Source organism: Stenella coeruleoalba (assembly GCF_951394435.1).
Source record: "Stenella coeruleoalba genome assembly, chromosome: Y".
Classification (NCBI taxonomy): domain Eukaryota; kingdom Metazoa; phylum Chordata; class Mammalia; order Artiodactyla; family Delphinidae; genus Stenella; species Stenella coeruleoalba.
This window is the reverse complement of record NC_137168.1, coordinates 1,523,043-1,547,830: the sequence shown is the minus strand read 5'-3', so window position 1 is coordinate 1,547,830 and position 24,788 is coordinate 1,523,043. Positions and strand designations below refer to the sequence as shown.

The 24,788-nt window shown below is 36.9% G+C and overlaps 1 protein-coding gene across 5 annotated transcripts in view; it reads left to right on the top strand.

Annotated features, from left to right (window-relative positions):
* Nucleotides 1-24,788, top strand: part of LOC307181047 (H(+)/Cl(-) exchange transporter 4-like) — a 215,132-nt gene that overhangs the window by 179,087 nt on the left and 11,257 nt on the right. For 2 of the 5 annotated variants that reach the window (XM_079911819.1, XM_079911818.1), the window contains exon 12: nt 1,529-3,571. Coding sequence is in view for 1 of the 5 variants with exons in the window: in XM_079911817.1 (XP_079767943.1) it covers nt 12,589-12,707 (119 nt within the window). In the remaining 4 variants the exon portion in view is untranslated. Of the gene's footprint in view, nt 1-1,528; nt 3,572-12,588; nt 16,512-16,765; nt 16,903-23,867; nt 24,143-24,788 lie in introns of those variants that run through there. The other 3 variants (XR_013825849.1, XR_013825848.1, XM_079911817.1) reach the window with 3 other exon arrangements.

Genomic DNA, 24,788 nt, shown 5'->3' with positions numbered 1-24,788 from the left:
ACTTCTTGCTCCTCCCTGCTGTAGCAAGGACCCCAGTAAAGCCTTGACTGAATTTTTGTCTGACCTCTGATGAATTACTATTGATTAAGGGAAGGCCAAGAACCCTGGTCGGTATCAGTACTTTACCATAGATGCTGGTACTTCAACACAAACGACAGCTAAAAAATTATTGAGTACCTACCAGAGGGAGGGTCTTCAAAAGGTGTACCAAGGATATAGGGAAATTGTAAGCGTACAGCTCTTGTTTTAAATGTTTCTGATCTGTTAGAGGAATTAGTCCTAATGACTATAACACAATGCCAAATAAGGTAAGCATCGATGGGGAGGGGGAAGGAAGGGTAAGCTGTGACAAAGCGAGAGAGAGGCATGGACATATATACACTACCAACCGTAAGGTAGATAGCTAATGGGAAGCAGCCGCATAGCACAGGGAGATCAGCTCGGTGCTTTGTGACCACCTGGAGGGGTGGAATAGGGAGGGTGGGAGGGAGGGAAACACAAGCGGGAAGAGATATGGGAACATATATATATATATATAAAACTGATTCATTTTGTTGTAAAGCAGCAACTAACACACCATTGTAAAGCAATTATACTCCAATAAAGATGTTAAAAAAAAAAAAAGAAAGCAATCAAGCTGGTGTGGCTGAATGGACAAATAAATAGCATGGAAAATGACACAAGAAGGATACAGGAAAAAACGGAAATTTTCATGTAAAAGATAACATGTCAATATTGCATTTAGAGGGGATGACTACTGAGTTTGGTTCAAGAATAATGAGGGTCACAGATGTAAACCCTTTTGAGGGTCTTATGAATATTTTTAGTAGGCACATTGCTATATGGGTAATTAAATGTATCCAAAAAGAGCCTATTGTTTAGGGGACAAAAAACCAGGATTTATAATTTTGGGTATGTTTGTTTAAAAGTGAAGCCACCAAATTACAGTGAAATCATGTGTTTCGAAATTTCTATTTCTACCCAAGTGCCTAGCTTCTAGCTTCTAAAGTGTTTAGATGAAGGTTTTATTAAGCAACCACCTGGCACCTGACAGGTAATTAAGCTACCACGTGGCACCTGACAGGCAAATTCTCCAAGACATTCTGCTCAAGAAGGGCTACGTACTATGAACAAGGTTTCATAATATTCAATCATTTTCTGCACTACAGAAATAATGGCCATACCCTTCTCAATGTAGGCCAAACCTTGGATTGAGAATTCTTTGACAACTTCTGCTTTTGCAGAACGTTGGTCCGGATATGCTAAGTTTACAGATGTCATTTCGTTCTCAGTGACCTCAAAATAAGAGAACACAAGGGTTTTTAAAATTATTTTTGCCTTTCAAAACTCTAGGTGGTTCAACAATGGAAACTTTTTCTACTTTTTCCCTTAATTTTGCTTGTTTTATCCTATCTTGGATTAAAATTTATAGCTCAGAAGCCATTTTAATAGCATATTGAGTAAAAGTTTGAATATTGAAATCATATTATGAAATTTGTTCTATATAAGCTTTCTGTTCTCTCTGCAGGTAAGAAATATTGATGTCCATCCTCCCATCTATCAACTCATCCATCATCCGTCCATCCATCCACCCACCCAACAATCATCTTTCCATATTCAGTCTAGCATCTACCATAGGCTAGACATTTTTATGGGTTTTATTTTTTAAATTTCAAAAATAATTATAATACAGTCCTCATTTTAAGGACTTAATATTTTAGGGAGGAAAAATACCTTATCATCATTTACAATAGTGAGCAAAACACATGACGCTATAAATTCTGGAAGCCCTAGGGACACTATCTCAGAGATGGTAGTATTTACACAAAATTTTGAAGGAAGTCTAGAATTTGGTCTGAAAAAGAGAGTACCTGGGACATGAGGAACTTTTATAGTGGAGGAAAAAACATATGTAAAGACAGAAACTTGTAAATATATCAGGGTGCCCCAGGAAGCTCAGTGTGGCCGAAGGTTCTGCAGGAAAATGAGGCAAGGTCCAGGAAAGAAGATATTTGTGCATTACACAAGAAATTTATATCTAGGTTTAGTGATCTAAGGCCAAGAGGATTCTGAACATAAGAGATAGAAGTTGGGACTTACATGTTAGGAGGAACCATGTTAGGAGTATATGTACCATATGTACATGTTAGGAGTCTATGTACCACCGATGATGGTTGAAATGAAATGAGACTATCTGTGACACACTGCAACCGTCTAGTTAAGAAGAAGGGAAAAGGCACGGCTTCTGAAGTTATAAGAAGGGAGTAGAATGAAGGAGTAATGCTGAGGGTGACTGTGGGCTTCTGGTTGAAAACATAACCATGGAGCCGTTGAACAATTGAGAGAGTATCAGGTTTGTGGAGAGGTAGAAAGGAATGGAAGGTAATAAGTTCAGATTTAGTTGAGATGAGTATTTGAGCCACTTCTGGGAAAGCCAGGAGAGATGTCATGAATACTTACATTTTAAAATTTCTTATTTCACTATACACAATGCAACAAAAAAATCTTTAAAATGCATTTTTTTAACTTCTCTCAATATTGTGTGAGAAAGAATTCCTACAACTGAAATTTTAAAAGGCATGTTTAGCAGCATCCACAAGATGTCAGCAGCCCTCTGCTAAAAACGTCTCCCAGGCATTGCAAAATCTCACCTTGTTGAAAATCTCTAGGTGAATTTTTTTTCTCTTGTGAATATTAGTTGAAAATCTAGAAATGTCTGGATAAGTAGGGGACTATGACTTTTTAGGAATCCTTTGCTTGGGAAAATGTGTAGCCCCTTTGAGAAGCAACTGTATGCACAACATAGAATTCAAGAGTACTGGTTGACAGCTAAGACAAAGTCTTCAGTCCCACCCTTGTACTGTGGAGCCCCACCATCCCAGTGTGACACACAGGGTGCATTATTTTTAGAAGGCGAAGCTATTTTCAGCTATGACTTGGGGCTATGTGAAATTATTTCATGGGTTAGCACTGGGAATTTTAAATGTGTTGTCTCTTGCAGTTTACTTTCTTTTATTTCTGTTTTGTTTCATTAACATCAAAATTGTTTTCATTTCTCTAGAAATTCATGGTTAAGAATAAAAATGTGTGTGGTGTGCAATTTAAATATTTGTCCCTTTTGAACGCAGAGGTCTTTCAAGTGCTTTTTTCTACTCCTTTCTCTTCACTAAGCAAAGTAATGTAAATTTTAAACATAAAAAAAAATTAATAGAAGGTTTTTTAATTTAAATGAATATTTTTACAAAGGTAATTTGGAATTCTGTTTCCATTCTGCTCCTCCCCTGTTGCTATTCTGGGAATGCAACACATTTTATCTGGAAAATTGCACACCAATTACAGACAATGACCAAGCCATTCCTTGCTGAATTTTATTAGTGCATTGTTTTTGTTGTTTTATTCTGTTTTTTGTTTTCTTAAACTGGAAACTGGATGTGCTCACAGAAGGCTTCCTCCTTTGTCCTCCATATTCATATATATATGTGTATGTCTGAATATATATATATATACAAACTTTATATATTAAGTATATAAATACACTATATAGTTACATATTGATATATTAAATATATTTTTTCGATTTCTATGTAAAATTATTTAAAATTTATAAAAATACTTTAATTTTGTACAAATATATATTTAAATATATTTATTTAATTAGCTATTTAAGTCAAAGTACATTGATGAATTTACAATGGAAAAATTATCTTCATTAAATAAGCACACTAAAGAATTCCTAAGCCCAACAGTTTATTCTAAGATGAATACCTAACATTTAATAAAAGTTTAGCATTTATTATTGGTTAATGCACTAATGCACTTGGGAGCTTCTTTTTAGCTGTTTCTAGCTCTTTTTAACTATAAGCTTTGATGAAGCTACTTATATTCTTATCCTTATTCATACATGAGGGAAGTAATAACTAGAGCCCATGGCTGAAGAGTGGTGGAGTTGTAAAGCAAACCTTATGGCCCTACTTTACACCATTTTCTTATTTGTGAACATGTGTCTCCCAGTTTTCATCAATTGCATCCCTCTAATACCTGTAATAATCTGGTATTTGTTGAAAGTGTTACTCTTGTTCATCATAGATGTTTTTTATGATCATTCGATTTTTTAAAATATCACATTAAAACACTATCTAGATTATTGAGGGTTTGATACCTCCTTTAAGGGAAAGGCCTCATTTGCCTTACCCTTGACGTGGTCCTGGCAACCTACCACTCCTAGTGGCATATGCTTCCCAAAATTCAGTAAGAATGGCACTGGATTGCTGATTTATAAACTATATTTTACCTTATAAATCGTTTAAGAAGTGAATGAAAGCTATGAACTATGTTACCAGAGAAGTATCTATTTTTTTCTTTACTTTCATGCAATGATAATGTCTCTGAAAAACCACTGATGAAGAGGTTTCAATTTTCTCCCTGCAAAATTTGCTTTAGAAAAATTAAATATTTCTTATATTTGAGAATTACTTTTTTTTTCTTGAGGAGCACAGGAAACCAACAAATGTAAGCTAAACAAAATGGAATGAAACACAAAAAGATAGGATACCATTATTTGATGAAATATCTCTATTTTTCCCACAAAAGCACTGATTGAATAGTCAATAATTTTTCTCATACCGTTATTTTTGACATCTTTAAGATATCATCAGTTAATAATGCATTACATTTTAAGCATTTATTAGAAAGGAAATATTACATGCATTTTATACATAAGAAATCTAAGACCCCTCCAGCTCCATTTTTCTTCCTCTTTCCCCCTATTTTATAATTACAAGGGAAAGTAACAAGATGTTGGTAGATCCTGTGCAAGTCTCCAAGTTTCTCAATACACAGGCTTGTTTGTCTTTCCTGTTGCAATCCATAAAAACATTTACATAATAAATAAATAATAAAACAAATAGATGAGAAATAGTTGAAAAATATTGTTTCTTGAACTATATTTAAATTTTTGATTTTCATCCTCTATATAGTTGACAGCTATAGTTCTTTCTACTTGATCATGCCAAACCAACTAAATAGTAAACAAAAACCCGTCTCATTCCTTCCTTCTATTCCTAATCTCTATTGAAAGAGGTTTAGCTGACTGCCATCCCTATGCTGTGCTTATACAGTTGATTTACTGAATCTCTTTAATGTGTAGCTTAAATTTGATCTGCTCCATGGAGCTGTTCATAATTTTTCTTACTGATGTCTATCCCATATTTCTCTGAAGTTTTGCTGAGATTGTGAGCTGTATATGTGCCGTGTGTCTTTACCTTTTCCACCTCCAAATTCTAGATGGTACAGCATAGAAAATATGGTACAGTATAGAAAATAACAAATATATATGTATTTTTATAAATATATATATATAAAATATATATCATAAATACATATATATATATTTTTTCTCAACTTCGTTTACTAGTCACTGGACCTACTGTATCACTAACCAATGCAGAAATTTTGTATGATTTATAAAAAGGAGACTTCCTCAATATATTTTACTGCTGTCTGCTAGGATGTTCTAATAACTCTGCAAATCTACAGTGACTACGGGGTACATGGTGCAGAACCTGTCTTTAGCAGTTGATACCATGTGGCATTGAAATGCATGACAATGGTCAATAGTTATGACCTTCTACTTCTTTCCACGTCAAGTGGAAAGGATCCACTCTCCCTTCATTGACCCATATTTTGGGGGCAGATTGAAGGAGAAAAAAGACCTCTAAAAAGAAAGATCCTAGACTTCTAGCCATAGGACACATGGGTGCTCCAGAATAAAATGGAAGAATGAAGAGGTGACCTTATATTTGGGCTTCAAGTTAAAGAAGCAGATCAAATGAGTTACAAGGACATCCATCTCCCCCACCTCCATTACTCCATTTTTCATGCTTGTAAGCACCTCTGTAGCTAATTATCTTCTTCACACAAATGAAAATTCAGGGTTTTGAGTAAAGCATCATCATGGAAAATGACAGCCTCATTTGGAAGCATTCTTGAAACATACAAGGAGATTAATGGCCAATGTGCTCGTAGGAACTGTGCCTCCTAAGAAAGGGAGGAAATAAAAGAGAAAAACAACCCTGAATTAGTTCTCTTCCTACACAGACACATAAGCCAGGAGAGGGAAGCTTCATTTTCTCCAGGTAAAACATCTGACCAAATGTGTAGCTCTCCCCTTTTTAAGAAAAAAGTTGAAGTATAATTGATTTACAATATTGTGTTAGTTTCAAGTGTATAGCATAGTGATTCAGTATTTTTACAGATTATATTCCATTATAGGTTATTACCAGACAGTGGGTATAATTCCCTGTGCTATACACTATATATATTGTTGCTTTTCTACTTTATGTATAGTAGTTTGTTTCTGTTAATCCACGACACTAATTCATCCCTTCCATCCCTCTCCCGTTTTTAACCACACATTTGTTTCCTACGTTTGTGAGGCTGTTTCTGTTTTTGGTTTTTTAAACATCTTTATTGGAGTAAAATTGCTTTATAATGGTGTGTTAGTTTCTGCTGTATAACAAAGTGAATCAGCTATATGTATACATATATGCCTATATCCCCTCTCTCTTGTGTCTCCCTCCCACCCTCCCTATTCCACCCCTCTAGGTAGTCAAAAAGCACTGAGCTGATCTCCCTGTGCTATGCGGCTGCTTCCCACTAGCTATCTATTTTACATTTAGTAGTGTATATATATCAATGCTACTCTCTCACTTCGTCTCAGCTTACCCTTCCCCCTCCCCATGTCTCAAGTCCGTTCTTTACATCTGTATCTTTATTCTTGTACTGCCCCTATGTTTATCAGAAACATTTTTTCTTTATTTTTTTTTAGATTCCATATATATGTGTTAGCATACAGTATTTGTTTTTCTCTTTCTGACTTACTTCACTCTGTATGACAGACCCTAGGTTCATCCACCTCATTACAAATAACTCAGTTTCTTTTCTTTTTATGGCTGAATAATATTCCATTGTATATATGTGCCACATCTTCTTTATCCATTCAGCTGTCGATGGAAACTTAGGTTGCTTCCATGTCCTGGCTATTGTAAATAGTGCTGCAATGAACATAGCGGTACATGACTGTTTTTGAATTAAGGTTTTCTCAGGGTATATGCCCAGTAGTGGGATTGCTGGGTCGTATGGTAATTCTATTTGCAGTTTATTAAGGAACCTACATACTGTTATCCATAGTGGATGTATCAAGTTACATTCCAACCAGCAATGCAAGAGTGTTCCCTTTTCTCCACACCCTCTTGAGCATTTATTCTTTGTAGATATTTGGATGATGGCCATTCTGACTGGTGTGAGATTACATCCCATTGTAGTTTTGATTTGCATTTCTCTAATCATGTTGAGCATTCTTTCATGTGTTTGTTGGCAGTCTATATATCTTCTTTGGAGAAATGTCTATTTAGGTCTTCTGGATTGGGTTGTTTGTTTTTGTGTTATTGAGCTGCATGAGCTGCTTGTAAATTTTGGAGATTAATCGTTTGTAGTGGCTTCATTTGAAAATATTTTCTATAATTCTGAGGGTTGTCTTTTCATCTTGTTTATGTTTCCCTTTGCTGCGCAAAGCTTTTAAGTTTCATTAGGTCCCATTTGTTTATTTTTATTTCCATTTCTCTAGGAGGTGGGTCAAAAAGGATCTTGCTGTGTTGTATGTCATAGAGTGCTCTGCCTATGTTTTCCTCTAAGAGTTTTATAGTGTCTGCTCTTACATTTAGCTCTTTAATCCATTTTGAGTTTATTTTTGTGTATGGTGTTAGGGAGTGTTCTAATTTCATTCTTTTATGTGTAGCTGTCCAGTTTTCCCAGCACCACTTATTGAAGAGGCTGTCTTTTCTCCACTGTATATTCTTGCCTCCTTTATCAAAGCTAAGGTGATCATATGTGCGTGAGTTTATCTCTGAGCTTCTATCCCGTACCATTGATCTATATTTCTGTTTTTGTGCCAGTACCATATTGTCTTGATTACTGTAGCTTTTTAGTATAGTCCGAAGTCCAGGAGCCTGATTCCTCCAGCCCCGTTTTTCTTTCCCCAGATTGCTTTGGCTGTCAGGGTCTTTTGTGTTTCCATACAAATTGTGAAATTTTTTGTTTTAGTTCTGTGAAAAATGCCATTAGTAGTTTGATGGGGCTTGCATGGAATATGTAGATAGCTTTGGGTATTATAGTCATTTTCACAATGCTGATTCTTCCAATCCAAGAACATGGTGTATTTCTCCATCTGTTTGTATCATCTTTAATGTCTTTCATAAGTGTCATAGTTTTTTGCATACAGGTATTTTGTCTTCTTAGGTAGGTTTATTCCTAGATATTTTATTCTTTTTGTTGCAGTGGTAAATGGGAGTGTTTCCTTATTTCTATTTCAGATATTTCATCATTAGTATATAGGAATGCAAGAGATTTCGGTGCATTAATTTTGTATCCTGCTACTTTAACAAATTCATTGATTAGCTCTAGTACATTTCTGGCAAAATCTTTGGGATTGTCTATGTATAGTATCATGTCATTTAAAACAGTAACAGCTTTACTTCTTTTCTGATTTGCATTCCTTTTATTTCTTCTTCTTTTCTGATTATTGTGGCTAAAACTTCCAAAACTATGTTGAATAATAGTGGTGAGAGGTGGCATCCTTATCTTCTTCCTGATTTTAGAGGAAATGGTTTCAGTTTTTAAGTATTGAGAATGAGGTTGGCTGTGGGTTTGTCATACATGACCTTTTCTTTGTTGAGGTAAGTTCCCTCTCTGTTTACTTTCTGGGGAGTTTTTATCATAAATGGGTGTTGAATTTGTTGAAAGATTTTTCTGCCTCTATTGTGTTTATCATATGGTTTTTATCCTTCAGTTTGTTAATATGGTGTATCACATTGCTTGATTTGCATATATTGAAGAATCCTTGCATTCCTGGGATAAACACCACTTGATCATGGTGTATGATCCTTTTAATGTGGATTCTGTTTGCTACAATTTTCTTGAGGATTTTTGCGTCTATGTTCATATTGTCTGTAGTTTTCTTTTTTTGTGACATTTTTGTCTGGTTTTGGTATCAAGCTGATGGTGACCTTGTAAAATGATTTTGGGAGTGGTCTTCCCTCTGCTATATTTTGGAAGAGTTTGAGAAGGAAAGGTGTTAGCTCTTCTCTAAATGTTTGATAGAATTCGCCTGTGAAGCCATCTGCTCCTGGACTTCTGTTTGTTGGAAGATTTTATTATTATTTTTTGCAGTACACAGGCCTCTCACTGTTGTGGCCTCTCCCGTTGTGGAACACAGGCTCCAGACATGCAGGCCCAGCGGCCATGGCTCACGGGCCCTGCCGCCCCGCGGCATGTGGGATCCTCCCAGACCGGGGCACGAACCCGCTTCCCCTGCATTGGCAGGCAGACTGTCAACTACTGCGCCACAAGGAAAGCCCTGTTGGAAGATTTTTAATCATAGTTTCGATTTCAGTGCTTCTGATTTGTCTGTTTAAATCTCAGAAGGTCGTGCGTTTCTAAGAATATGTCCATATTTTCCTGGTGGTCCATTTTTCTGGCATATAGTTGCTTGTAGTAATCCTTCATGGTTTTTTATATTTCTGCAGTGTCAGTTGTTACTTCTCCTTTTTCATTTCTAATTCTATTGATTTGAGTCTTCTCCCTTTTTTTTTTGATGAGTCTGTCTACTGGTTTATCAATTTTGTTTATCTTCTCAGGGAACCAGCTTTTAGTCTTATTGATCTTTTCTATTGTTTCTTTAATTTCTTTTTCATCTATTTCTGATCTGATCTTTATGATTTCTTTCCTTCTCCTAATTTTGGGGATTTTTTTGTTCTTCTTTCTCTAACTGCTTTAGGTATAAGGTTAGGTTGTTTATTTGAGATTTTTCTTGTTTCTTGAGGTAGGATTGTATTGCTATAAACTTCCCTCTTAGAACTGCTTTTGCTGCATCCCATAGGTTTTGGGTCATCATGTTTTCATTATTTGTTTCTAGATATTTTTTGATTTCCTCTTTGATTTCTTCAATGATCTCTTGGTTATTTAGCAGCATATGGTTTAGCCTCCATGTATTTGTATATTTTACGGGTTTTTTTCCTGTAATTAATATCTAGTCTCATAGCGTTGTGGTTAGAAAAGATATGAGTTCAATTTTCTTAAATTTACAAAAGCTTGATTTGTGATCCATGATATGATCTATCCTGGAGAATGTTTCATGAACACTTGAGCAGAAAATGTATTCTGTTGTTTTTTGATGGAATGTCCTATAAATATCAATTAAGTCCATCTTGTTTAATGTGTCATTCAAAGCTTGTATTTAATTATTTTCATTTTGGATGATCTGTCCTTTGGTGAATGTGCAGTGTTAAAGTCCCCTACTATTATTGTGTTACTGTCAATTTCCACTTTTATGGCTGTTAGCATTTGCCTTATATATTGAGGTGCTCCATGTAGGGGCATAAATATTTACAATTGTTTTATCTTCTTCTTGGATAGATCCCTTGATCATTATGTAGTGTCCCTCTTTGTCTCTTCTAATAGTATTTATTTTAAATTCTGTTTTGTCTGATATGAATTGCTACTCCAGCTTTCTTCTGGTTTCCATTTGCATGGAATATCTTTTCCATCCCCTCACTTGCAGTCTGTATGTGTCCCTAGGTATGAAGTGGGTCTCTTGTAGACAGCATATATACAGGTCTTGTTTCTGTATCTGTTCCACCAGTGTCTGTCTTTTAGTTGGAGCGTTTAATCCATTTATATTTAAGGTAATTATATGTATATTCCTATTACCATTTTCTTAATTGTTTTGGTTTTGTTATTGTAGTTCTTTTCCTGCTCTTGTTTCCTGCCTAGAGAAGTTCCTTTAGCATTTGTTGTAAAGCTGGTTTGGTGGTGCTGAATTCTCTTAACTTTTTGTTCGTTTTTTTGTTTTTGTTTTTGCGGTACGCGTGCCTCTCACTGCCTTGGCCTCTCCAGTTGCAGAGCACATGCTCTGCACGCGCAGGCTCAGCGGCCATGGCTCACGGGCCCAGCTGCTCCGCGGCATGTGGGATCCTCCCGGACCGGGGCACGAATCCACGTCCCCTGCATCGGCAGGCAGACTCTCAACCACTGTGCCACCAGGGAAGCCTTCTCTTAACTTTTGCTTGTCTGTAAATGTTTTAATTTCTCTGTCGAATCTGAATGAGATCCTTGCAGGGTATAGTAATCTTGGTTATAGTTTTTTCCCTTTCATCACTTTAAATATGTCCTGCCACTCCCTCTGGCTTGCAGAGTTTCTGCTGAAAGATCAGCTGTTAACCCTATGGGGATTCCATTTTATATTACTTGTTGCTTTCCCCTTGCTGTTTTTAATATTTTTTCTTTGAATTCAATTTTTGATAGTTTGATTAATATGTGTCTTGGTGTGTTCCTCCTTGGATTTATCCTGTATGGGACTTTCTGCGCTTCCTGGACTTGACTGGACTTGACTATTTCCTCTCCCATGTTAGGGAATTTTTCAACTATAATCTCTTCAAATATTTTCTCAGACACTTTCATTTTCTCTTCTTCTGCTGGGACCTGTATAATATGAATGCTGGTGCATTTTATATTGTCCCAGAAGTCTCTGAGACTGTCCTCAATTCTTTTCATTCATTTTCTTTATCTTGCTTCTCAGTAGTTATTTCCACTTTTTTTCTTTCAGGTCACTTATCCATTCTTCTGCCTCAGTTATTCTGCTATTGATTCCTTCTAGAGTATTTTTAATTTCATTTGTTGTGTTTTTCATCATTGTCTGTTTGCTCTTTAGTTCTTCTAGGTCCTTGTTAACATTTCTTTTATTTTCTCCATTCTATTTCCAAGATTTGGATCAACTTTACTGTCATTACCATGAATTGTTTTTCAGGTAGGCTGCTTATTTCCTCCTCATTTGTTTGATCTGGTGGGTTTTTACCTTGCTCCTTTATCTGCTGCATATTTATGTCTTCCTATTTTGCTTAACTTACTGTGTTTTGGTTCTCCTTTTCACAGTCTGCATGTTCATAATTCCCATTGGTTTTGGTGTCTGCCTCCACTGGCTAAGGTTAATTTAGTGGCTTGTGTAGGCTTCCTGGTGGAGGGGACTGGTGCCTGTGTTCCAGGCAGGGTGGGTAGGGCTGGATCTTGTCTTTTCAGTGGACAGGTCGGCATCCGGTGCTGTATTTTGGGGTATCTGTGAACTTAGTATGATTTTACACAGCCTCTCTGCTGATGGGTGGGGTTATGTTCCTGTCTGGCTAGTTGTTTGGCATGGGGCATCCAGCACTGGAGGTTGCTGGCTGTTGGGTGGAGCTGGGTCATAACGTTGAGACAGAGATCTCTGGCAGACCTCTCACCAATTGGTCTTACTTGGGGCCAGGAGGTCTCTGGTGGACCAATGTCATGAATTCGGCTCTCCCACCTCAGAGGCTCAGGCCTGACATTCAGCTGGAGCACCAAGGCCCTGTCAGCCACATGGCTGCCTTGAGTCACATGTACTGTGTTAAGATGGTCTCAACACTGCAGTGCTCTCTCGGGGCTGCCTCCTTGATGTACTGTTTCTGTTTTGCATAGTCATCCATTTGTATTATTTTTTAGGTCTCCCTTTTAAAACAGGTAAAAGGAAGAACCAGAGCATCTGTCATGGTGGTGGGCAGCACAGCTCTTACCCGTCTTTGCTGATGTTGTCCTCAGTGTGCCTGGCCGTGATGGAGAGGAACTGCAGCAGCCGGTGAAGCATGTCACAATTGCAGGGAGGTAGAAGGTATATGAGGAGCTGCAAGGTGGCCAGCTCTTCCTCAGGCTCCAACACTAAGCAAAGCAAAAAGAGGCGCTTCAAGTAAGTCAAAGGGGGACGTCATGCCCTTCATGCTCAACTGCCTTCAGAAAAGGATTAGCAAGGCAGATCACATTTCATTCCTTCACCCACTCTCCCATTGCTTTAACAATTTAACAGTAAGGTTCTATGAGAGATAGAAAGATAAAATCGACCTGGGGAAATGTAACATCCAGAGAAATCATTATAATCCAGGTTAGAAAGGTAACTTCATGTCCCTTATTTTCTTCTCACTCCTTTCCCTGGTATAAATCATCACATATTTTATGGATCACAGTCATCCATGGTTGTTAACTATTTGCTAACAATGACTGAGAACCTGTGAATGTTCTTAAATTTGAGTTTAGAGCACATTTGAGGCCGTTGTCTGTTGAGCAATATATGAGGTATACTTTTTGTTGGCAATAATCAAGATACGGCCCAATGTCAGTGTCTTCTCTCTCTTTTGTGATCTTAACTGTAGCATGGATGAAGAAATTCATGGAGGCTGAAACAGTTCTGATTGTTCCTCCTCCCTCTCCTTGTCCTTTTCCCCTGTGTGGGATCTGTGTCTCTAGACCTGAAGCAGCCACACTGGAAGTCCTGACACTGGGCTATGCCATCCTGATTTCCCTGGAATGTTTCCTGCCCCCCTTTCTCACTCTAGGTTCCAGAAATGCAAACTCAATTTTAGGCACAGACTCAGTGTGAACTCTGTCTGTTACTCCAAATCATCAATTTATAGCAATCTCTAGTATCCTAGAGTCGTTTAAAGGCATCCCAAATTTTTCTTTGTTACTTCCACTTGTTTTATTGCAACTTTCTTCTTGCTAATTCTCCCTAGGATAAGTCTCAGAAAATTTCCCCAATAGCCCGATCATTAAAGACCAATAAATACGGTGAAAAGTTATTAGGAAAACATGTACCAGGTTTGATGAGTGAATTGGACATCCCAGTAACCCAGGGACTCATTTCTTCAAATCACTGGATTTTGCACAGAGAGTATTGATGAAAGCTGTGTACAGATCCCTGGTGAGAAGGGGATCCAACAAGAAGTCTTTCAGCAAGGCCACCACATTGTGAACACTGTGATGTTCCTCCAGAGAGATATCGAAGAGCAAAGAAGTGCAATGACAAACAGCATCTGGTATTTAGTTAACCCAGACTCTAAGAAAGAGGAGCAAACATGTTGCTTTCATCTATAGAGTCTATGCAACCCAGTCATGAACATATATATTTAAAAATGCATTATTAAATAAACGTACCTCTGGGTTTAGTGTTAATTATGCAAGCAGTTGGTCTCTAAAGCAATATCCAGAAGATTGAGAGGAAGAACTAGGGAATGGAATAGAACTTAAGTTAATTATAAATATGGGCAGTGGGGGGCAGAGTAATCCAGTACACAGCAGTTCTGCATGTCAGCAATTCTGCCATGGTGGAATCTTGTCATTTTACAGAGGTATTTGACAATAAAGAAGAGACATTTTTCTGCAAAAGATAAAATTCAAGACCACAATATTTATTTTCAATGAAATCTTAAAAGACCAATAACTAAGTAAAATCTGATGTAGATTTTTCAGAGTAGCCATTAAATTAACAATTTCCACAAGAATTCCCTACCTTAATCAATAGAACATGTCTATTATCATTTATATCAGGAGGAACATACAATGGCAATAAACAGAATAGTAATAACTCAGCACTCACCTTTAATCCTTGAATACTCAACTTATTTTATATTTTGTTCTTTGCTTTAGAAAAGATTGTATGAGTTAATCAAAATAGTCGATGTAGTAAACTTGTATAATAATTTATTTATCACCTCTACACCTGATAAAAATACCCATTACTGCCCCAAATACTCACTGATGTAAGAGTTTCCAATAGCATACATCAGCCATTCAGACCAAAGGCTTCAATTTGTATCACTCCTATCTGTGATCATTCAAATATACCACGTTTTTTGGTTTTTTTCTGAGCATACAAACATGCAGGAAAAATGAACCATGGAAAGATGAACATTTCTTGTATTTTCTCCATTCTATTTCCAAGATTTGGATCAACTTTACTGTCATTACCATGAATTGTTTTTCAGGTAGGCTGCTTATTTCCTCTTCATTTGTTTGATCTGGTGGGTTTTTACCTTGCTCCTTTATCTGCTGCGTATTTATGTCTTCCTATTTTGCTTAACTTACTGTGTTTTGGTTCTCCTTTTCACAGTCTGCACGTTCATAATTCCCATTGGTTTTGGTGTCTGCCTCCACTGGCTAAGGTTAATTTAGTGGCTTGTAATTCAGTTCCTGTGTAGCCAAGTTTACATTCCGTGTATTAGTGATATCTTATGATGTTTCTTTTTCTGTGTGAGTTATTTCAGTTAGAATCATCATACCTGAATCCACTCAGAGTGACTCGTTAAATTGTGTGATATTGAGTTGCTTCCTAACCTCTTGTTAAGTTTCTTAAGCGTCAAAAGACATGGGTAACAGGGGTTTCTTTCACAGCTGGTGGACAGATTCAATGAAATAATGCATACGAAAATATTCTGCAATTCTGCACAGGTGAGAGGCCTAATAAATGTTATTATATTATCTTTCTTCCTGGAAGTCCTGTTGTCAAGCATTAAATGTTGATGAGTAGGCTTTTATGTGACTATTAAAAAAACAACCAAGTAAACAAATGTAAAATATATTTATTTTCAAAGCCTCTTTTATCTTGACAAAAAAGTTATACTAGGAGACATTGATAATTGACAATTTCAATAGCATGAACACATAATTTCCTTAGCTCCATCAAACTAAAAATTATTTTCATTTTTCTTTATTTCTGGGTTGCTGAATTTCTTATTTCCTTCTTCTGGAACCAGCAAAGAATATTAACATTTTAATGTTCCTTCAGCCAACCAGGGAATTCTTTTCTCAAAAGATTGTGTTTCATGAAGTGATCATAAACACAGATACATCTGTAATCAGGAAATCTATTCCTGAATAAGTTAAAAACTGTATTGCAAGAATGCAACTTAGGGCTTAAGGTACAAGATATGTTGAAGGTGCAGATGTCTACAAGTAAATTTGGGGGGCAAGGGGAGGATCAATGATTCCAGAGAAACTTAATCAAAATTATTAATTCTTGGGACAGTAAAGTCATAAAGTTTTATATAAGCATCTTATATAAAAAGAATGTTATTTTGTATAGTGTATAATAGAATAATAAGTATTATGTAATTATTTTGTATTTATTATCACTTGATTAGGAACTCTCTGAATTCCACTTTTCATATTTCAATACAGTATTTATGGATTAATTTTCTTTTGTTGTACATAATATGGACACATCCAGACATTTTAATTTGAAACATTTCATTCTAACTCTATCAAAACCTTTCTTTTCTTTAAGTCAAGTTATAGTTGATTTACAATAGTATACTAGTTTCAAGTGTTCAACATAATGATTCAATGTGTTTATAGATTTACTCTATTTATACTTATTATAAAATAAAGGCTGTAGTCCCTGTGCTGTATGATATATCCTTGTTGCTTATCTATATATAGCCATTTGCAACAACATGGATGGACCTGTAGCGTATTGAGCTTAGTGAAATAAGTCAGACAGAGCAAGACAAATACTGTATGTTGTCACTTACATGTATCTAAAAAGTAAAATGAATGAATATGACAAAACAGAGACAGACTCAGAGATACAGAGAAAAAAACTAGTGGTTAGCAGTGGGGAGAGGGATGGGACGAGGGGGCAAGTGGGGGTAGGGGGTTAAGAGGGACAGACTATAAAAACATTTCTGAGATTTTACCTTTTAGTTTTGGGGACTCAATTACATTGTAGTAGGTTGAAAAGTAAAGAAAAGATATCAGAGATGAGCTTACATAATCTTGAACTTTGCTAAAGGTAATTCATTGAAAGCCAAGTGAACATAAAACGTTATGTACCCCTTTCACTTACTTGTCTCTCACTCTTATTTTTGAGCTTTCAAGTTGGAATATTTTAGGTTTAGAGATCTACAAGTAAGCACACAAAGACTGTTGACTTTTCTTCCTTGAAACTGTGAAAGAAGTAGACATAGAACACAATACCACTAGAGCAATATAGCATGCAGAGCAACAGTAAGTAAATTAATGCTTATTTATTTCACACTATTTATATTATCCAGATTATTTGCCCTCTAAAAACCAGAGTTGTTTTATGTTAAAATATTAACTGAAGAAAAAATTTCTCATGAGATATTACATGTTTCCATGCCTTCTCAATATAAAAAATGAAATAATGAAATGAATGAATAAAAAATGAAATAGAATGAGTAATGAAAACTTTTTTCATTATTTTGAATAATTATATAGATATGAATTTTATAGAGATTTTTAGCTCTTCTTGTTAAAATAGATATTTCTGATTTTTCTGATCTTAAAACAGACACTTATTAAGAAAAATCAGAAAATGCAGAAAAATATTAAAAATAAAGCATTTTAGAAAAGACCTTGTGTATAATTACTTGATATTTTGGTTTATTTCTTTTCAAACTTGTCTCCGTGAATATATGTTTCTTCAATAACTGAGATCAACTGTATATGTGTGTTTGTATGTATAATATAATTTTTATAATATATAATCATATATTTGAGGGCTGATGTTTTTACTTAATACTATGCTGCAAAAATTTTCATGCCAGTAAAAATTTCTTTTAAACGTCATGTAAATGGATACAAAATAATCTGTTACATAAATACTCCACAATTTATTTCATAGCACCCGCTGGGTATGAGATGCCCCAACATACACTTTTCTTTTTCTGTTTTCAGTAAGCCTACTGTGAACAACTCTGTGGATAGTTCTTTCTTTACATTTCTGATTTTCTTAGAATCAAGTTCTGTAAGTGAAATACTATCATCAATGCATATGTAAAAAAGGCCAAAATGTCAATAATTTTGAGGTTGAGAAATTCTCCTCTAAAAGATTAGGTCTCTTAAAGCAAACAGATAATGTAACATCACACATTAAAAATTTAATAATATAGTTTCTCTATATAAAGACATTTTTTTTCAGTATTCAAAGTAAGCTTAAAACTGTGAGAAGTGAATGCACTTTTTTAACATTTTTTTTAATGCATTGTCTTTTTTTTTTTTACATCTTTATTGGAGTATAATTGCTTTACAATGGTGTGTTAGTTTCTGCTTTATAACAAAGTAAATCAGTTATACATATGTTCCCATATCTCTTCCCTCTTGTGTCTCCCTAACTCCCACCCTCCGTATCCCACCCTTCTAGATGGTCACAAAGCACCGAGGTGATCTCCGTGTGCTATACGGCTGCTTCCCACTAGCAATTTCTTTTACGTTTGGTAGTGTATATATGTCAGTGCCACTTTCTCACTTTGTCACAGCGTACACTTCCCCCTCACCATATCCTCAAGGTCATTCTCCAGTAGGTCTGTGTCTTTATTCCTGTCGTACCCCTGGGTTCTTCATGACATTTCTTTTCCCTAAATTCCATATATATCTGTTAGCATATGCTATTTATCGTTCTCTTTCTGACTTTCTTCACTCTGTATGACACACTTTAAGTCCATCCACCTAACTACAAATAACTCAATTGCGTTTCTTTTTATGGCTGAGTAATATTCCATTGTATATATGTGCCACATCTTCTTTATCCATTCATCCGATGATGGACAGTAAAGTTGTTTCCATCTCCTGGCTATTGTAAATACAGCTGCAATGAACATTTCGGTACATGACTTTTTGAATCATGGTTTTCTCAGGGTATACGCCCAGTAGTGGTATTGCTGGGTCATATGGTAGTTCTATTTGTAGTTTTTTAAGGAACCTCCATACTGTTCTCCATAGTGGCTGTACCAATTCACATTCCCAACAGCACTGCAAGAGTGTTCCCTTTTCTCCACACCCTCTCCAGCATTTAATGTTTATGGATTTTTTGACGACGAACATTCTGAACAGTGTGAGATGATATCTCATTGTAGTTTTGATTTGCATTTCTCTAATGATTAATGATGTTGAGCATTCTTTCATGTGTTTGTTGGCAGTCTGTATATCTTCTTTGGAGAAATGTCTATTTAGGTCTTCTGCCCATTTTTGGATTGGGTTGTTTGTTTTTTGTTATGGAGCTGCATGAGCTGCTTGTAAATATTGGAGATATATCCTTTGTCAGTTGCTTCATTGCAAATATTTTCTCCTATTCTGAGGGTTGTCTTTTGGTCTTATTTATGTTTTCCTTTGCTGTGCAAAAGCTTGGAAGTTTCATTGGTCACATTTGTTTATTTTTGTTTTCATTTCCATTTCTCTAGGAGGTGGGTCAAAAAGGATCCTGCTGTGATTTATGTCATAGAGAGCGTTCTGCCTATGTTTTCCTCTAAGAGTTTGATAGCTTCTGGCCTTACATTTAGGTCTTTAATCCATTTTGAGATTATTCTTGTGTATGATGTTAGAGAGTGTTCTAATCTCATACTTTTACATGTACCTGTCCAGTTTTCCCAGCACCACTTATTGAAGAAGCTCCACTGTACATTCCTGCCTCTTTTGTCAAAGAGAAGGTGACCATATGTGCGTGGATATATCTCTGGGCTTCCTGTCCTGTTCCATTGATCTATATTTCAGTTTTTTTGCCAGTACCATACTGTCTTGATTACTGTAGCTTTGTAGTATAGTCTGAAGTCAGGGAGCCAGCTTCCTCCAGCTCCATTTTTCGTTCTCAATATTCCTTTGGCTATTCGGGGTCTTTTGTGTTTCCATACAAATTGTGAAAGTTTTTGTTCTAGTTCTGTGAAAAATGTCAGTGGTAGTTGATAGGGATTGCATTGAATCTGTAGATTGCTTTGGGTAGTAGAGTTATTTTCACAATTGTTGATTTTTCCAATGCAAGAACATTGTATATCTCTCCATCTATTTGTATCATCTTTAATTACTTTTATCAGTGTCTTATAATTTTCTGCATACAGGTCTTTTGTCTCCTTAGGTAGGTTTATTCCTAGATTTGTTACCCTTTTCATTGCAATGGTAAATGGGAGTGTTTTCTTGATTTCAATGTCCGATTTTTCATCATTAGGGTATAGGAATGACAGAGTATTCTGTGCATTAATTTTGTATCTTGCTACTTTACCAAATTCATTGATTAGCTCTAGTAGTTTTCTGGTAGCATCTTTAGGATTCTCTATGTATAGTGTCATGTCATCTGCAAACAGTGATAGCTTTATTCTTCTTTTCCTATTTGGATTCCTCTTATTTCCTTTTAATCTCTGATTGCTGTGGCTAAAACTTCCAAAACTATGTTGAATAAGAGTGGTGAGAGGGGGCAACCTTGTGTTGTGCCTGATCTTAGTGGAAATGCTTCCAGTTTTCCACCATTGAAGACGATGTTGGCTGTGAGTTGGTCATATATGGCCTTAATTATGTTGAGGAAAGTTCCCTCTATGCCTACTTTCTGCAGGGTTTTTTATCGTAAATGGGTGTTGAATTTTGTCGAAAGCTTTCTCTGCATCTATTGAGAGGACCATATGGTTTTTCTCCTTCAATTTGGTAATATGGTATATCACATTGATTGTTTTGCGTATATTGAAGAATCCTTGCATTCCTGGAATAAACCCCACTTGATCATGGTGTATGATCCTTTTAATGTGCTCTTGGATTCTGTTTGCTAGTTTTTGTTGAGGATTTTTGCATCTATGTTCATCAGTGATATTGGCCTGTAGTCTTCTTTCTTTGTGACATCCTTGTCTGGTTTTGGTATCAAGGTGATGGTGGCCTCATAGAATGAATTTGAGAATGTTCCCCCCCTGTGCTATATTTTGGAAGAGTTTGAGAAGGATAGGTGTTAGCTCTTCTCCAAATGTTTGAGAGAATTCGCCTGTCAAGCCATCTGGTCCTGGGCTTTTGTCGGTTGGAAGATTTTTATTCACAGTTTAATTTTCAGTGCTTATGATTGGTCTGTTCATATTTTCTATTTCATCCTGATTCAGTCTTCGCAGGTTATGCATTTCTAAGAATTTGTGCATTTCTTCCAGGTTGTCCATTTTATTGGCATAGAGTTGCTTGTAGTAATCTGTCATGATCTTTTGTATTTCTGCAGTGTCAGTTGTTACTTCTCCTGTTTCATTTCTAATACTATTGATTTGAGTCTTCTCCCTTTTTTATTTGATGAGTCTGGCTAATGGTTTTTCAATTCTGTTTATCTTCTTAAACAACCAGCTTTTAGTGTTATTGATCTTTGCTATCATTTCCTTCATTTCTTTTTCATTTATTTCTGATCTCATCTTTATGACTTCCTTCCTTCTGCTAACTATGGGGCGTTTTTTTGTTCTTCTTTCTCTAATTGCTTTATGTGTATGGTTAGGTTGTTTATTCGAGATATTTCCTGTTTCTTAAGGTAGGATTATATTGCTATAAACTACCCTCTTAGAACTGCTTTTGCTGCATCCCATAGGTTTTGGGTCATCATGTCTCCATTGTCATTTGTTTCTAAGTATATTTTGATTTCCTCTTTGACTTCTTCAGTGATCACTTCGTTAGTAAGTATTGTATTGTGTAGCCTCCATGTGTTTGTATTTTTTACAGATCTTTTCCTGTCATTGATATCTAGTCTCTTAGCATTGTGGTCGGAAAAGATACTTGATATGATTTCAATTTTCTTAAATTTACCAAGGCTTGATTTGTGACCCAAGATATATCTATCCTGGAGAATATTCCATGAGCACTTGAGAAAAATGTGTATTCTGTTGTTTTTGGATGGAATGTCCTATAAATATCAATTAAGTCCATCTTGTTTACTGTATCATTTAAAGCTTGTGTTTCCTTATTTATTTTCATTTTTGATAATCTGTCCATTGGTGAAAGTGGGGTGTTAAAATTCCCTTCTATGAATGCGTTACTGTCGATTTCCCCTTTTATGGCTGTCAGTATTTGCCTTATGTATTGAGGTGCTCCTATGTTGGGTGCATAAATATTTACAATTGTTATATCTTCTTCTTGGATCGATCTCTTGATCATTATGTAGTGTCCTTTTTGGGTCTTCTAATAGTCTTTATTTTAAAGTCTATTTTTTCCGATATGAGAACTGTTACTCCAGCTTTCTTTTGGTTTCCATTTGCATGGAATATCTTTTTCCATCTCCACATTTTCAGTCTTTATGAGTCTCTAGGTCTGAAGTGGGTCTCTTGTAGACAGCATATATATGGGTCTTGTTTTTGTATATGCATAGAGGCAGTGTATGTCTTTTGGTGGGAGCATTTAATCCATTTACATTTAAGGCAGGTATCAATATGTATCTTCCTATTCCCATTTTCTTAATTGTTTTGAGTTTGTTATTGTAGGTTTTTTCCTTCCCTTTTGTTTCTTGCCTAGAGGAGATCCTTTAGCATTTGTTGTAAAGCTGGTTTTCAGTGGTGCTGAAGTCTCTCAGCTTTTGCTTGGCTGTAAAGGTTTTAATTTCTTCATCAAATCTAAATGAGATCATTGCTGGGTAGATTAATCTTGGTTGTAGGTTTTTTTCCTTCATCATTTAAATATGTCCTGAGAGTCCCTTCTGGCTTGCAGAGTTTCTGTTGAAAGATCAACTGTTAACCTTATGGGGATTCCCTTGTGTGTCATTTGTTGTTTTTCCCTTGCTGCTTTTAATATGTTTTCTTTGTATTTAATTTGTGACAGTTTGATTAATACGTGTCTTTGCGTGTTTCTCCTTTGATTTATCCTGTATGGGACTCTCTATGCTTCCTGGACTTGATTAACGATTTCCTTTCCCATATTAGGGAAGTTTTCAACTATAATCTCTTCAAATATTTTCTCAGTCCGTTTCTTTTTCTCTTCTTCTTCTCGGACCCCTGTAATTCAGATGGTGCATTTAATGTTTTCCCAGAAGTCTCTGAGACTGTCCTCCGTTCTTTTCATTCTTTTTTCTTTATTCTACTCTGCAGTAATTATTTCCACTATTTTATCTTCCAGGTCACTTATCCGTTCCTCTGTCTTAGTCATTCTGCTGTTGATCCCATGTAGAGTATTTTTAATTCCATTTATTGTGTTGTTCATTGTTGCTTGTTTCATCTTTAGTTCTTCTTGGTCCTTGTTTCTTGCATTTTCTGTATTCTATTTCCAAGATTTTGGGTCATCTTTACTTTCATTATTCTGAATTCTTTTTCAGGTAGACTTCCTATTTCCTCTTCATTTGTTTGGTCTGGTGGGTTTTTATCTTGCTTCTTCATCTGCTGTTTTTCTGTCTTCTCATTTTGCTTACCTTACTCTGTTTGGGTCTCCTTTTTGCAGGCTGCAGGTTCATAGTTCCCGTTGTTTTTGGTGTCTGTCCCCACTGGTTAAAGTTGCGTCAGTGGGTTGTGTAGGCTTCCTAGTTGAGGGGACTAGTGCCTGTGTTCTGGTGGATGAGGCTGGATCTTGTCTTTCTGGTGGGCAGTTCCACGTGTGGTGCTGTGTTTTGGGGTGACTGTGGACTTATTATGATTTTAGGCAAGTTCTCTGCTAATGGGTGGGGTTGTGTTCCTGTCTTGCTAGTTGTTTAGCATAGTGTGTCCAGCACTGTAGCTTGTTGGTCATTTATTGAAGCTGGTTGTTGGTGTTGAGATGGAGATCTCTGGGAGATTTTCATTGTGTATTATTACATGTTGCTGGAAGGTCTCTTGTGGACCAGTTTCCTTATGTTGGCTCTCCCACCTGTGACGCACAACACTCACTCCTGACTGGAGCAGCAAGAGCCTTTCATTCACATAGCTCAGAATAAAAGTGAGAAAAATTGAAAGAAAGAAAGAAAGAGGAGAAAGAAAGAAAGTAAGGAGAAGTTTAAGAGAAAATCAAAGTGCAGTAAAATAAAATAAAGTAAGTAAAATTAAAAATAATTATTAAGAAAAAAATTTTTAAAGTAAAAAAACAAAAAACACAGACGGATAGAACCGTAGGACAAATGGTGAAAGCAAAGCTATACAGACAAAATCTCACACAGAAGCATACACATACACACATACACAAAAAGAGGATAAGGGGAAAAAATAATAAATCTTGCTCCTAAAATCCACCTTCTCCATTTGGGTTGATTCATTGTCTATTCATGTATTCCACAGATGCAGGTACATCAAGTTGATTGTGGAGCTTTAATCCGCTGCTTCTGAGGCTGCTGGGAGAGATTTCCCTTTCTCTTCTTTGTTCGCACAGCTCCCGGGGCTCAGCTTTGGATTTGGCCCCGCCTCTTCGTGTAGTTCACTGGAGGGCGTCTGTTCTTCGCTCAGACAGGACGGGGTTAAAGCAGCAGCTGATTCGTTGGCTCTGGCTCCCTCAGGCCGTGGGTAGGGAGGGGTGTGGAGTGCGGGGCGAGCCTGCAGAGGCACAGCCCGGCGTGACATTGCAGCAGCCTGAGGCGCACCCTGTGTTCTCCCAGGGAAGTTGTACCTGGATCCTGGAATCCTGGTAGTGGCGGGCTGCATAGGCTCCCAAGAAGGGAGGTGTGGATAGTGACCTGTGCTCGCACACAGTCTTTTTGATGGCGGCAGCAGCAACCTTAGCGTCTCATGCCCATGTCTGTGGTCCGTGCTGTTAGCCAGGGCCCGCGCCTGTCCCTGGAGCTCTTTTAAGCAGTGCTGTTAATCCCCTCTCCTCGCACACCAGGAAACAAAGAGGCAAGGAAAAGTCTCTTGCCTCTTTGGCAGCTCCAAACCTTTTCCCAGACTCCCTTCCTGCTAGTTAGTGGTGCACTAACCCCCTGCAGGCTTTGTTCACCCCGCCAACCCCAGTCCTCTCCCTGTACTCTGACCGAAGCCCGAGCCTCAGCTCCCAGTCCCCGCCCACCCTGGTGGCTGAGCAGACAAGCTTTTCGGGCTGGTGAGTGCCGGTCGGCACTGATCCTCTGTGCGGGAATCTCTCCACTTTGCCCTCCGCACCGCTGTTGCTGTGCTGTCCTCTGCTTCTCTGAAGCCTTCCCACTCCACCACCCACAGTCTCCGCCTGCGAAGGGGCTTCCTAGTGTGTGGAAACCTTCCCTCCTTCAC